Source organism: Calypte anna, chromosome 20 (assembly GCF_003957555.1).
Source record: "Calypte anna isolate BGI_N300 chromosome 20, bCalAnn1_v1.p, whole genome shotgun sequence".
Lineage (NCBI taxonomy): Eukaryota > Metazoa > Chordata > Aves > Apodiformes > Trochilidae > Calypte > Calypte anna.
Genome location: NC_044265.1, coordinates 11,674,997 through 11,690,178, shown reverse-complemented (window position 1 = coordinate 11,690,178; position 15,182 = coordinate 11,674,997). Strand labels below are relative to the sequence as shown.

The following is a 15,182-nucleotide window of genomic DNA, read 5'->3' as shown; positions in this document are numbered from 1 at the left end:
GCCCAGGGCTCTGGGGGAGGAAGAGGAGAAAGGTTTGGTGTGCACACTGTTTTTATCTCAATGTGGAGCCAAGACACACATGCAGGATGAGCTTTGTCCTGGTAGCCATTTCCCAAACTCAGACTTGGTGCAGAACAAGAACGTGTTTAAAGATGCCTTCTGCCCATCTAGTGATCTGACCTGAAGGAGAGTATCCCTGGGAAGAACAGACTGAGGAGTCTGCCAAGGGCATCTGATTTTTTTTTATTGGAATTTGAAACCCTACATCCTGAAGTTTTCCCTGTGGAGCCTGACAGCTCACCTTGGCTCAGCAAGGATCGATGGGGCATGCTCGAGGACAAAAGGGAAAAGAGTTCAATCTCATTTAATTCCTGGAGCAGCTGCTGCAGGCTGAACACATTCCATCAGAGGAGAGCTGTGCTGAGAGTGTAGAAAGAAACCAGATCTTTTGCTTAGAAATTTCCTTCCTGCCACCACATTGCTCCCTGAGGACAGGGACAAGGTCAGGACAAGGAGTGCTCAGGAACTCCCACTTCTGATCAGCTGATCAGAGCCAGCCCAGACTGCAAGGTACAAGAACATCTTATACACAACAGCACAGAAGTCACCACCACCTTGAGCACTTGCAGGGAGAATCAACCTTTTGTGGTTCAGGAAAGGTGAAAAAGAAGAGGAAAGAGGACAAAAGCAGAGTGTTCACATGCAGATGAGTCAAAGACTGAGGGCTGTGTAGCTCTGCAGCAAGATACAAAGGAATGCATCAACATCAAAGCTGTACCACATAGATCTCATACTCAGAGGCACACATTTCTGTTCACCTTTTCCAGTAGAAAACAAAACAAAACCAAACCAAACAAAACCCCCCAAAACCTAGCTCATTTATCACTGTGGTCCTGAGTTCTTGCAACTGAAAGATTACTGAAGATATACAGGAAAAATCCATTGTGTTTTCAAGATATTGATGGTAGAATGATTTGATTTTGCAAATTAATTTGGAGTACCAGCCCCTATCACTCCTAGCTAGCATGAATGAAAACCAGATTGCCTTCTCTTCTCCATTACCTAATTGTGACGAGTCCTGCAGAGTCCACTGTCAGTCACAAAGCCTCCTCCAGATCCCTGTTTATTCCCCATAGGAATTTCCAACCCACCACAGCCAAGTCTACCTTCCCCATCTGTACCCACCATCTACACACTTCCATCCCTTCAGCTTTCATGCTTCTCATTATTCTCTTTCCCCTCTCATTCTGCATTAAGCACTCTACACTCCCTGTTGTCAGCATTTCTCATTTCACATCTATTACAGGACTTCTGAGGAGAAACTGAAGTGGAAGACTTTCAAATTGTTTGAGATCTTTGAAAGCTTTTTTTTTTTTTCAATTAAAACACTTCTAGCATTTTTGTTTCACCACTGAAAAGCCATGTAAGGCTTTTACAAACAACCATTCACCCTTACTAGTTCAAAGAAAAGCACTATTTCATACACTGCTAAAGTGGGAAGTGATTCATGTTTGCTTTTCTAGAAACACCACTGGATTGCAAAGACTTTTGGCTCCCTATCTTGAAAGCCCACTTTTACAGTAATCTGTTTCTAACTAGAAAGACATTTTCTACTTCGACCTTTCAGGATATGTTTTCCATTAAAGTAAGTAAAATACCAACAAAAGTAATCCATGGAAGATAGTTCACTTTTCAAAGGGTATGAAGAGCATTACTTCTCACGTTGCTATTAGATCACCTGCATTTTATAGAAAATGAAAGCAAGACTTAGCCACTAAAGTACTGTTCTAGTGATAAAATTACAGCTTTAATAAAAAAGCCCTCATTTCCAAGTCTGAACCTTAAAATTCTTCCTTCTTTCTTTTCAGAAGACAGCACAAGTTTAACCAAAAGCATTTTATTTCTTTCTTAACAGCAATATATTAGTAGCCCCCCACAACATACACAATGTAGTTTAGATAAGGCTTTTTTTATGATTTTGTTTGTTTTGGCAGCATGACCATCACTCACCCGTAACGGCATCATAAAACTCTTCTTCACTATTCATCCTTCAGTGTGAGATCTCTGTGCAGCCAATCCAGCTTCCTCTAATGCATTGTTGGACTTGATTTAGAGGGAAAGTTATCTGTGTGCTGTCAAAGTCTTCTTGTGCAAACAGGCAGCTCCCTTAGATGATCTATTTGACAAGACAGGGCACCAGAATTAGCAATTTCTACATTTTTTATGCCTACAAACATGAACACCTGACAAATCCTCATTCTCCTATTTCTTCCCATAGCAAAAAGATGGATTTTTGCATTCCTAAGAAGCCTTCTCTGATAACAAAGTAATTCTGAAGATGAATACTACCTACCACAAAACACTGACACACTATGCCACATTTCTCTGTATAAATACATCATATCCACTGTCTACAGCAAGTTGAATTCCACGCAAGTACAGCTAGAAGGACCAGAGAACTGAAGGAAGAAAAAGACAGGAGGCAAAACAAAAATTCTCCTCTCTAGCAAAAGGATAAGCCTTACAGCATCCTTAACCAAGAAAGCTGGGAACAAGAATGAGATTCTTTTATCTCTAAAACTCACTGGGCCTTACTGGAGATCATGCAATCAGCATCTCTGACCATTAGAAAGTTGTGTCAGGCTACTGCTAGGAACACTTGGAGACAAATGGAGATTTTTCTAGAGGGACAGGACAAAAAAAACAAAACCTTTTTCCCAGTAATTAATTTAGAGATTCATGAATCACTCCAGCTCTACTATATGGGTAGACAGAATTTGATTTTTTTTCCAGATGGTTGGTAGTGGTGTAAACATTTTTTGCTTCACCCAAATTTAGTCAATGGAAACTAATGAGAAAATTCAGATTTCACTCTTAAAAATGTTCATCAGGTACCAAAAATAAGACAAGTACACAATGATGAACAGCAGCATGGCAATGCTATCAGTATCTCCTCCAAAACAACCTCAATCTGTCACTCTCGATTTCTTTATGATCCTTGAAGATCCCATTGCTTTTGTGCCAGGAGTTTTTCCTGAGTAACTGTAACTTGCACAATTCCATTCCAATTAAGAGAAACAAAGCCAGAAGTGCACTCTGCTCCTAGTAGAAGAGCTTGCCATCTTTGAAGCCAATTCCTTCTCTCTTCCTTTTCCAAGAAATCAAACTGCATCATTATTCCTCCTGTATTTTAAAGTCTTTTTATCTCAGTGCCCAGAAAAAGCTATTTGAATGTCTCACACACATACAGTCCTCACAATTCTCCATTCATAAGGAGGAGCTAAAATAGCCTATTTTGGAACTCATCTAAGTTGATGAATGTAGCTTTTGCCTTGAAGTGTTATGTCTGTCAAGGCCAGCTAACTCAGTTTGTCACTTTCTATCAGCATTCCCTCAGTCATTCCAAAAGAAAATCCAAAACCAAAAAAAGAAGTCACATTAAAGGTGGTTTTAACCCTCCAAGCTACTGCATCCTTGAAGATGCAAGACATTTATCTTTTCAATTGCATCCTTCTAGCAAAGCAGCAGTATTTCCAGAAGGAAACTTGTATATGCACAAGATACAGTTTTATTTAAGCTCTTGTTGCATACAGTGGGGTGGTGGGATGCATTCTTCTTGAGGTCCCTCTGCAAACACAGCCTGGTTACATATCAAACTGCAAGCTCCAGAGATGGAAAACTGGAACTACAGTATCCTATTACAGAAGGTATTAAGAAATAAAGATTGACTTAAGAACCTGTCAGATAACAAAGAACCTTAGAGTAAACCAAGGCCCACAGATGAATGCCAGTTTCTCCTTTCTCCCCTCCTTCACCAACAGAATTGCATAACAAGAGGACCTGTGAAGTCATCACACAGCAGCCTCTCTACAAAACCCAAGGAAGCTTTCCTCTAAAACCACTCACCAAGTACAAATGAAGCAGCTGGAAAGAAAACCTGAGTGAAGTGAAAGCAAGAGTTATGCTGCCTTCTCCTGACATGCACCTCCCACCACACCTTAAACTCATTGAAGTTTGAAAGCAAGAAGTGGAGTTTCCCTGAATGCCATACACAAGCTTTGTAACTCTTACCTGAAGAACAAAATATTCATGGAAGTCACTTTAAATTATAGTTGTAAATTCTCCCAAGGTGCTACTAATGCTTTTAAAAGGATAAAATAATATATTCTGCATCAGTTACACTAGGAATAAATTAACACTCATAGCACTTCTTTGACATTCAGTTCTGTTCAGCAGAAGTTAATGTGAATTTGCATGTACCTGAACAGAGTGATAACAGCATTTAGCTTTAATGAGCCAAAAAGCTAGGATTAAGTCTTTTTCTCTTACCAAAAGCAACAGCAAAAAGTTACTTTCAACTAGATTGAGATGACAGCAGACAAAAACATTTTGTTAGCTTCATACTCAGCATTTGCATATTTCCTCCTCCCTGTCCATCAGGGACCCAGAATTCACTTACAAACCAGCAGCAGTAGGTAACAGCTTCTATCAAAGCTGCCATTCAAGGCAGGGTGCTCAGAACCAATTGCCACCCTGGAAAAATCTTTCACAAAGCATCATATCAAGCTCACATCTTTTAGTCCTAGAGGATGGAATAAACCCAAAGTATACTGAGAGATTTTCTTACACATGTCATCAGGAATGTTTTCCACACAGTTTTCCACACAGGACTTTACTCACTGTTTCAGCAAGCAGGGTTTGCTGCTTCCCAGGTTAAAGTTATCTTGGAATTCTCACTTTAAGAGCTGGGGCTGATGTGCTGGGGCTGGGTACTCAAGGCAGGGACACCCAGAGAGATGCTTTAGCCCAGGGACTGCAGCCCAGCTGCATTGCCATGTTTCTAGCCAAAGACAGACTGCATAAAAATCAACTTCTAAGTAACAGGAAAAGGCTGCAAGTAGAGGCACCTTAAGAGAACTGAAAATTCATAATTTAATGGTGACAACACAGCCCTGAGCACAAGCAGCCCAGATTTTGTGGTTTACAGGGTAAGTGACAAAGGTCATCTATTTCCTCATATTTTAAAGCTACAGATTTATCTGTACTAACTGGATTACTGTGGGATCTGTGTGCATGAAAAAAAAGCCTGCCATATTTTTTAATAATAAATACAAGATGCTATTTTTGAAGCATCTGTATAACTGAAAGGTTGTCTAGAATATTCACAACACAGTCCCAAGCTTTGCACAGTCCCCACCTATTTTAAACCAAAAATTCCTCTCAAGTGAATTTATTTTTAAAACGAGGACAAAGAAAAAAAAAAAAGTGCAAGACTTTGCAATCACTTTATAAAACATGTCATGTGCCCAGTGCAATCTGTGACATACATATGAGAGTCTGCTTGAGGAGAGATGCAGGTACTCCTTGTAAAAAGAGGTTCTACCTACAGAGCTCCTCTCCAAAACCAAAGTGCTCTCTGGCACCTGGACTCTCCATACCTCTCTAAGAAATGAGGCTTTGGAGTTAATTTTATCTGCTTACAGCTCTACCAAATACTAGAAGTTGCAATGTCCTGGGCCATTTATCAGGACAGGTTAATCATTCCCTCAAATTTGCCACTGAGTATCCTCGCTCCTTAAATTCCATTTCTCAACACACAAAAAGTGAAAAACCACCTCATGTCTGTGTCACCAAGATCCTCACAACTTGTACACCTATTCAAAAAACCCCAAACATTAGTTCAGACCTGTTCAAAAGAGCCTCTAAGAGTTTAAACATGCAATTACTATGACTTAGTTTATTCAACATAACTAGCTACACTGTACTAACTTGTTCTCCTATGCTAATCCTCTACAAGGACCCAGCTGGTTAACCAAGTTACTCCTCCTTAAAATAACATTTACATTTCCATGGAAAGGTAAGCATTTACAGCTGGAGAAGCTAATTTGACTGGAATGTGGTCTTGCAAGCTCAGTTTTGAAGTCTGGTTGGCTGGCTACACCTCCATGTCCCATCCTTCCAGATTTAAGTTGAAATTTCACCTCATTCTGGAAAGCCTCTGCTTTTTTAACACCATCCCTACTACCCTGTACAAATCCTGCTCTTTGCCCTCTGAAATCACATGTTCTGCCTCTCTGAGACATACACAAAACACTTGGTCATGTTCCTTACTTGGGAGATGAAGGAGAATTTAAGGAAAACCAAGTATGGAAAGAGCCAGCAGTCACCAAACCAACACAGAGCTTCCCCAGCACCAGCAGGTAGGATGTCAGGAGTTGAACACACTGGAATAATTAGAGTGCCATCAAAGAATTAATGAACTAGCATATTCATCAGCTTTTTCACATGCCTAGCAAGGTTTTGCTGGATATGCACTTCCAATTTTAAAACAAATTAAGTTTATTAACTTGAAAGTAGAAAACTTGCAAGCAAGGGGAATTAAAAAAAAAAAAAAGAAAAAGGTGGGGAATGGATTCTGACAAATCTCATGTGATAGAAATGCTGCACAAGTATTGCCACAGGGGGAGAAAGAGGCAAACCCCATGAAGTCTGGAAAGACACTGAATTCTCAGGTTTTTGTTTTTCTTTAATAGGTCAAAAGGGCACAAGCTCAATTGAACAGAAATAGTACAGAGGGAATTTAAAAGGAGTTTAACACAAAGGAAAACTCATGACATGGCGCTTTAATCCACCTAACAGCACATGGTAGTGAAGAGCAACATTTTCATTAGTTTGATATGCTGGCTTTGGGATGCACCTTCTGTCCAGAAAGAGATGATAAAAGCACCAGCCAAGATCAAATGCACACACCCTTCACACTGTTGTTAAAAAATATGAACAAACAAAAGACCAAAAAAAAACCCAGCAGTCCTACAACATGACTGGTGGAATGAGAGCCCACCACATCTCTTCATTTGCCAGCTGAAATAAACACAGCTGTAGTACTTTAAGGGATGCAAATAAATAGCTTGAACTAGAGATAAATATTAATGTATTTTTGCTTCATACACATCTTAAAAGCATCCAACTGCAGTGTTTCATCTCTGAATGAAAGCTTCAGCAAGGATGAAGCTTAATTGACTCATGAAATTAGGTTACCAACAACATTGGATTTAAAGCAGCTATAAAAATAAGCCAAGAAGTCAATTTAATTGGCAGTGCAGGTACCTGCTGCAATTATTATGCACTTAAAATCTCTTCAGCCAGAGAGCAGCTGCACAGATGGCAGAATCCAGTAGAGCATTTTATTTACCCAGATAGACTTGGTTCTTACTCCAAAGTCTGAATGCAGTAGCATCTTTCATCAAGATGTCTTGGCAAGCTGAAACTCACTCTGCATGCACAGTAAGAGGAGGGCAACCTCCTCCTCAAGTCTGGTAAAGAGCAGAGAGGTTGAGCAAAGAGCATCAGCCCAAGAACTGGTTCACTGTCACTTTTCCCTTGCTTTGAAGACTGCAGCCATCCCTGTTGGAGGCCTCAGTGCAGCTGGGACACGGGTCAGCTGACAATGAGTAATAGTTTTGCATCTCTTTATTTCTATTTAGCTTTTTACCCTACCTTTACTTGGATTTGTCTCTACCCCCAAGTTTTCCCACTTTTCCAGTCCTCTCACACACTCCAGGATGAGAGACCCAGGACCAACCCAAAGCATCCTAAGCTGATAGTTCAGCTGGACTGATTTTTAAAGCATTTGGGACAATGGTGGCAGCAAACTGAACATCTCAAAGTTTAGCTTTGAGCACATGAGCCAAACAGATTTATGGCAGAGAGAATCACATGCTGTTCTCTCAGGAATACAGAGCTTTGGTGATACTTCACCAGAATTACAGCCAACTGAAACATTAGAAGTTTAGTTTTTTGTTTTGTTTTTTTTTTTTTTTGCAGCTGAGTTCAGGCTACAAAAGAAAATGTTCCTGCACAAAACTACAGCATTGCTATCAGGAGCATTATTTATGGAAAAGAAAAACTGTAAAGGTGAAAATGGACAGCAAACAGCCTGGCAATGTAGTGCTCAGTTACCCACAGAACTATCAGCTCTACCCACTTTCACTTCTGCCAAAAATTCAGTTCTATGGCTGAGGATACTGGCCCAGAACTTTTGCCTAAACTAACAAAATAAAAAGACCAAGGAAACTTGGTTCCAGCAGATTAATGTTTACTGATGAAAAATACTTCACCAAAATTCCCACAGAACTCTGGAAGGGTTCTTAACTCTACATCAATATCTGAGGCAACTTTTACACCTGAAAGCAGCTGGTGCAGCATTCTTTGGACTCTGTAGCCTCCCCTTGGAAACTGCCATTGTCCCTGAGTATGAAAAAAGACAAAATTCTGGTTTACAGCCTTCCCTACCCTTCACACATACTCTAGGCTTGATCATGACTGATACACTGGCTCATTTCTAGTTAAAAAAAAAATAATCAGTAATTTAATACCACCTTGTAAAGCTTGCTACTTCTTACTGTTTCATGAAGGATTTTTTTTTAATCTTCTCTGTAAGAGACACAAGGTAGGAAGTAATCAATAATTTCAAGCACAGAGGCTTTGGACACAGCTGTCCATTGGTATATAATTCATCACTTATAAGCAATTCTCTTTGAACCAAAACTTACTTTGAAGGTAAAATTAAACATGCTGGAATATTTGTCAAACATAACCATCCCTACAAATTGATCACTGAAGTTTAATGATGTGAAGACAACTACAGCATACAACATCCCTGGAGAAAATCCCTAGGACAGTAAAAATAATTACAGTTTTAGTTTATAGATCTTCCTACTAAAAAGCACTGTTTAAGCTTTGTCTCTGTTGACTAATTCTCTCCAGGCAGGTGTAGTTTTACGTTTATTCTGTATGAAGTATCTTACAAATCATTTTAGTGGAGACTGCTAGACAATTATGACAAAAATAATTTTGCAAAAAAAGCTGACTAACCTGATGTAAAGCTCTACAGCATAAGAAGTTGTACTTTTATGCCTACCAACAATTCCTCACACACTGAGATTCTGCAGGATGTGCCTCATACACAGAACCAGCAGATTTTTTGCTAAAGGGTTTTGAGATGATACTACAAATTTATGAAAGCTTTAGAAAATCAGAGTTCCTGCTGTGGTTATATTTCCTTTACAGGTACATTTATAATAGATACTTAATAGATTCCAGCACAGTGAATTCCAGTACAAGGACATTACCCTGTTTGCTGTTGAAAAGAGATTAAAAAAAAGAAATAATTAAAAAGTATAAACTTTCTCTATTTAGAGTTCAGCTTAATAAAAAAATCCCCTTAGCTATCTACTTTGTAACATTAACCCACTTGGATACTAAAATGGTTACACAGCACTGAGAACTACATTTAGGGCAAAATAAGGATAGAAAAATAAGGTCATTTGCATCTCTAAATATAGACAGCTTTTTTGTTTCCCTATTAAACAATCATTCAACTGTTTCATTGGCATTGTGCAAAACCTAGAAAGAACACAACACATGCACAGGGGAGCAGTTCTGCTCTCCCAACCCAGTTCTCATTTCCTCCAGTAAACAAACACAGTGCTAAAGGGACCATTACCATGAGGCTGGTGAGCTAACTTCTCTGTAGCCTTAACACATGCAAGTTTTATAATTGAGAGTGGCAGTATTCTCATTCTCAGTTGACTGCACTGCTATTTTTCATGGAACAGAGCTGACATCAGCCTCTGCCACCCCAGTGGCCAGAGCTGGTTAGGGCTGCAAGGAGTGACATGAACCACAGACACCTCGGAATTCACATCTTCAAGCTTTCCATATCCTCATTAATTTGGAGCTATCACTAGAACCAAAACTCAGTGAGGTGTATTAACAGTTCCTTTTGGGAGCCCCAGAAAAAAAAAAGACTCAGAAGAGTAAAAATAATGAGAGTAAAAATTAAGTTATCCATTCACTAAACCACAGCTCTTGACAAATCCCGTACGCACGCAAACTTCACTGTAACACCCCAAAGATTTGTTCCATCCCAACAGCCACGAGCCTTATCTCATCTAAAACTCTGGGTTTTAGCACACCAAAGGGACTGAACTCAAAACAGCTCAAGGTTTTCATTCAGCCTGATGCCAAGCACAGACATGACGTGTCCAACAGCACATTGGAGAGTTGAAGTTTTGGGCCGTTAAACCACAAGGATGAAAAGGTCCAGATGTATTTCTGCAGCTGCAGGCACAATTCACCTTTTGTGCACACTCCTGCCACATCTCTAAACAATCCCAGGAAGCCAGTGCTCTCCAGCCCCCTGCATTTTCTGAATGGAGGGCTGCTGCAATTCACCACAGATCTGTCTCATTAAATTATGTGCAGAACGAAATATCCTGAAATCATCTGAAGGATCCGTCTAGACTAGCAAATGAATTTCCAATTGTAACTGTATTTAAAAAAAAAAATCAATTTTTAAGTGAGCTTAGTCTATTCTTGTCATTTATTGATCCTGAAAATTAAGACATTATCTTTGTGCATTGAATCAACAATAAATTTTTGACGAGTATAACTGAAAGCACTGGTAAGCCACATTTGACACGTTCTAATTGCTCACTGCTCAGCTTGCTATTATGAGCCCTTAAGAATACAAAGTAAATCATTACATCATCATCCATTCTTCTGCATAGTAATTATTAAGATTCAAGGACTGAGATACTGAGGTCTTTGATTCCAAGTTCCAATACTGTGGCCTATTCTGCATAACAATGAAAACTAGAAAACAATCAATGTAATGCAAAACCTATATTTTTTTGCACCAGGAAACACACCAAAGTGACATCTTCCCAAGAGGCAGACACAGGGTGACCAATTTTTTCATTGCTCACTTTCACATTTATTCAGCCAGGTGAATAATATTCAGCCAGGTGAATGAATTTCCCTGTGATCAGTCACCTATTCAAACTCAGCAAAAACATTCAAGATGTTGAGCATTCCATATTTAAGGCATATTCTTTAAATTCCTGAATTTGGGCACTTCTTACAAAAAAACATACAAGAACGAAACATTTTAGCTATTTCACAGAGACTAAACACTGAGCATTTTAAAACACTATGAGCACCAAATAGAGACTTTTTTATCAGGTAGCTTCGTGACTCAGATGACAAAACTGATACTGAGAACTAGAAAAAGATGCCAAATTGTAAGGGGGAGTCCTAATTATCAAGCTGTATGATGTACCATTGCATTGTCAAGGACAAGTTACTTCAAATACCAAAGCTAAGAATTAACTGCTTAAAAATTCAGTGTACTTACATGGGGATCTTGCTTTCAAACACCACCACCACCAAAATAATCTGACTGGCACTACAAACAGTGATTTAAAAATACAGCTTTATCAAAGTGCTGAGCCTCACTGGTATGTTTTCTGGCCAAAACTAAAATAACAGAAAGCTAAGCTTTCCACCTTTGTTCTAGATCAGCATGTGTGAAGTTCACACAGGAGAATTCACAAGATGAAAGGCTGAAAGAAATACCAGTTTCAACCATAGGACCTGTGAGCTTCAGCTGGAAAGTATCATAGAAAGCAATAACTATTAGAATTGTTTTAAAGAAACCATCCAACAGTGCATGATCAGCTCCCAAATCCAGTACACCTGCATCTTAGCAAACAAATAACTACCTCTACCTCACATTTTCAATATTGCACCACCTGACACCTTTAACCTGTCTATTCTTCAACTTCTTTCAGGCATGGAGTTTGTTTCTAATTATAATTTTTTTTATATTTAACTTTTGTCTTCTGCTTATAATATTATCCTGGCATGGCTGAAGAGAAAAATGGCTCATGTCTGGGTTGCCTTCTGAGCCCTCAGGAGAGCAGCATTAAGAATCAGTCCTGTTCTTACCCTAGACTGCCCTCAACTTTCTGTCACATGGTAGAACATTTGTATGACTTGACAACTATTTTAAGAAAAGCTATGTTTACAGTAACTGAAAACCCGGGGGGGTTTACTCAGGGGAAAAATCACTGCTTGGAATTTCTTGCTTCTGTGCTAGTTTAGCCAGTTCTCCTACTTCCATCCCATGGCACAGTGCTTTACGTTTGGAAGTTACCCAAGTCACTGCTTCCAGAAATTGCCCCGAGGTTTTAGAAGTCTCAGAGTATACTTGTATAAAATCTGTTAAAAAGACAAATATGTGGTTACCCCCAGATGCCAACATGAAAGCAAAGTTACTGAACTTTGGAGGGCTAAGTTAGAACAAAACAAACTTGTTTTTTCTTGCATGCAAAAGCTTAAAAAAGAACCCATGATGAGAAGGGTGGCAGAACTATTCTACACTGCACATCTGCATCTTCTTTTTCATGTTTCCTTTTTGAAATCTTAAACGAAAGGTAGGGATTTAATTTGAGAAATTTCCCAGTGAATAAAAGTAGTTTCTGCTTTGGCAGATACTTTCAAGGGGGAACACAGGGCTGTTTGCAGACATAAAAAAAACCAGAAGGTGAATTCGAACCCATATCTGAAATTCTGGCTTGCAAGTGCTGCAGAGTTACAAAACACTTCCAAAACGGGTCCTGAATCCAAGCAGGCAAATAGCACAAACATGATTAATATCCAAATCAAATAAATGGCAAGATAATTTACCCCAGAACTTCTGGTGGCATGTTATTTTTTAAAAAAACCTTTTTTCCTGCTACTTTTCCCATCTCGCTTGTCTCCCTTTCAGGAGCTCTGCAAGAGAAACACTGAGAAGGTAACTGAAGAACAAAAATATTAAAACAGAAAATCTCCTCAAGTAAAACCTAACTGCTCACCCTGCTTCAGCTAAAAACCCCCGAGGCTCCTGTACTGAGCTCCACAGAGTCACCCAGGGAACCGGACCCCGCAGACTCAACCGAGACTCGGAAAGTAACCAGGGGAGAGCAAAGAAAACGAGAAAAATTCCCTGCCCTGGCACTGACAGAGCTCACCCCGCTCCGCAGCCCCCATCACCCGGGGACCGACCCAGCCCCGGCCACCGAAACGCGGCAGGGAGCGCGGTTTCGGTCCGGGACGACACCGGCTCGGCCTCACAGACCCAGGGCTCGAACCCCCCTGAGAAAACACCCGAGGGAGTCCCGAATCCCGCAACGACCGGACAGAGAGCGAGGGCAGCGCTGGGGTGGCCGCAATCCCTCAGCCCCCTGCCCGGCAGAGCCGCCTCCCGCCCTCGGACTGACTGAGGAGACCCCCGCACCGGGCAGGAGACCCCCGCAAAGGCGAGGAGACCCCCGCAACGCTGAGGAGACCTCCGTACCCAGGAGGAGACCCCCGCACTGGGCAAGACACCCCCGCACCGGGGAGGAGACCCCTGCAACGCTGAGGAGACCTCTGCGCCGGGGAGGAGACCCCCGAAGCGCTGAGGAGACCCCCGCAGCGGGCAGGGCCGCGCCAGGCCCGGGCGGGGCTGGGGGAGGCGCTCCCGTCCTTCCCTCATCGGGGGCGCCGCTACGGCAGGTGGGGGGGAGCCGAGCCCTCTGAGGGGAGCGGCGGGGCGGGGGAGAGCGGGGCGACCCGGTCCCGGTACCAGAGCCGGGTCAGGCGGGGCGGCATTACCTGACACCGCGCTCCCGCGACGGCCCCGCCGCAACACCCCCCCAGCCCGGCAACCGCTGACACCGAGGCGGAAGTGCGGCCCTAGCAGCGGCGGAGTGACAGGCCGGGCGACCAATCGTAGAGCGAGACCTCGCCCCCCTGTAACCCCGATAACGAATCAGGTTCGCCGTTCCCCTCCTCGTCCCCGTTGGGAGGCGGGGCGAATGCTAATGAGGAGCCCAACCCCACAGTGCCGACCCGCATCGCCGCCAAAGGCGCGTTGGGGGCGGGGATATGCAAATAATGGAGCCCCAGCAGCCCCCGCGGCGCTGAGGGGCCTCACCGGGAGAGCTCCGGTGCCGCCTCCGCGCTGTACGAACGGACACGGTTGTGGTGTGGAGACACCGTGAGAATGTGCTTTGTGCAACGGCTTTATTGTTAGATAGGTGCGGAGAGAGAGATCAGCTCGCTATAATCAGGGCACAAAATGTTCTTCATAAGAGTGAGAGGAGGAGACTACAACCTTTTCGCTTGTTCGTTATCTGTAGTTGAGGTTGCGATGGATTTGGGCCGTACAGGAGTTTTGCACTTTAAATACACATATTCTGTTATACTCTCAGTCTTGCCAGCTCACAGGTGTGAGACACATCACCCCAAGGCCACGGGGCGTGACTCTGAGTCTCCTCACTTCATCCCCATGAGCTCCAAGAACCTTGGTGTCCCTGTCCCATCACTCAGCCCAAACCTCGGTGTCCCTGTCCCGGCACTCAGCCCATGTCTTCTAAGTGGCCCAAATCCCCCCGACTGCCCCTGAAATCTCTGGAAATCACAGAGGAAAGGCCAACAAACCCATGGGCTGCCGGGTCAAAGTCATTGCCAGCCAGGAGGGAAGCTGGCAGGTGGCTTTATTCCTGTCACCCCGAGCTTGTGCAGACACCAGAGGTGACTGGAGGCAAATTCATAACAGTCCCTTCAGTTTGGAGTAATCACTGCCCTGTGACAGCAGCTGAGGCTGTGGAGATGGCAATGCACCTATCAAAGCAATGAGTCAGGAGTTGAAATTAATTTGACTCACATTTCTCTGAGATAATGCCTGTGCTGCACTTATTATTTACCTTCTTTTTATTTACCTTTCTTTTTATTCCCTCTCTGCCTCGCCTTTCTTTTAATTTACCTTCTCATTTCCGTGTCTCCAAGGTGTGGAACTTCACATACTCTGAGGCTTCCTCCATCATCAGAGGTTTGAAAGTCTTCACTAAAATATCTCCTTCCCTCCCTTTCCATACCTGAGAGCTAAGAATAGACTGAAATCTCCCTGGGCCCAGCAACCATGACTTTAAAAGGAAAAGAAAATTAAAACTAAAAAAGATTGTGACGCATTCACAGAGCAAAAGGGTTCAGCAAAGCAGCCAGGGTGACAACAAGGATCCATCCTGATGGGTCTGGGGGAAGTATTTATATCACTAAGACAAAACAACCCATGAATATAATTGTCCTAGGAAATAATATGGGATATCAGGAGAGTCCAGCACAAGAGTGAACAAAACCCACTTGGGAATGATGAGCTGGAGCCTGAGTAAGGATTGGTAGGGGGTGAGAGATGAGTCACAGAAATATTTATCCTCAAAATGATCTCCTGCCACTGACACACTTCTCAATGTAAAACAAACACAGGAATTAGCAGATTAACTCTAACTTGTCCCTCAGAGGTGGGAATCTGA

At 42.2% G+C, this 15,182-nt stretch overlaps 1 protein-coding gene across 1 annotated transcript in view; it reads right to left on the bottom strand.

The window, feature by feature from the left end:
* OSBPL2 (oxysterol binding protein like 2) overlaps positions 1-13,561 on the bottom strand; it is a 30,800-nt gene extending 17,239 nt beyond the window's left edge. Inside the window, exons 1-2 of the mRNA XM_030463163.1 lie at positions 13,483-13,561; positions 2,011-2,176 (exon numbers count right to left, since the gene is read on the bottom strand). Of these exons, the coding sequence (XP_030319023.1) occupies positions 2,011-2,047 (37 nt within the window). The 5' untranslated portion in view covers positions 2,048-2,176; positions 13,483-13,561. The remainder of the gene's footprint in view (positions 1-2,010; positions 2,177-13,482) is intronic.
* Positions 13,562-15,182: the final 1,621 nt, after the last annotated feature.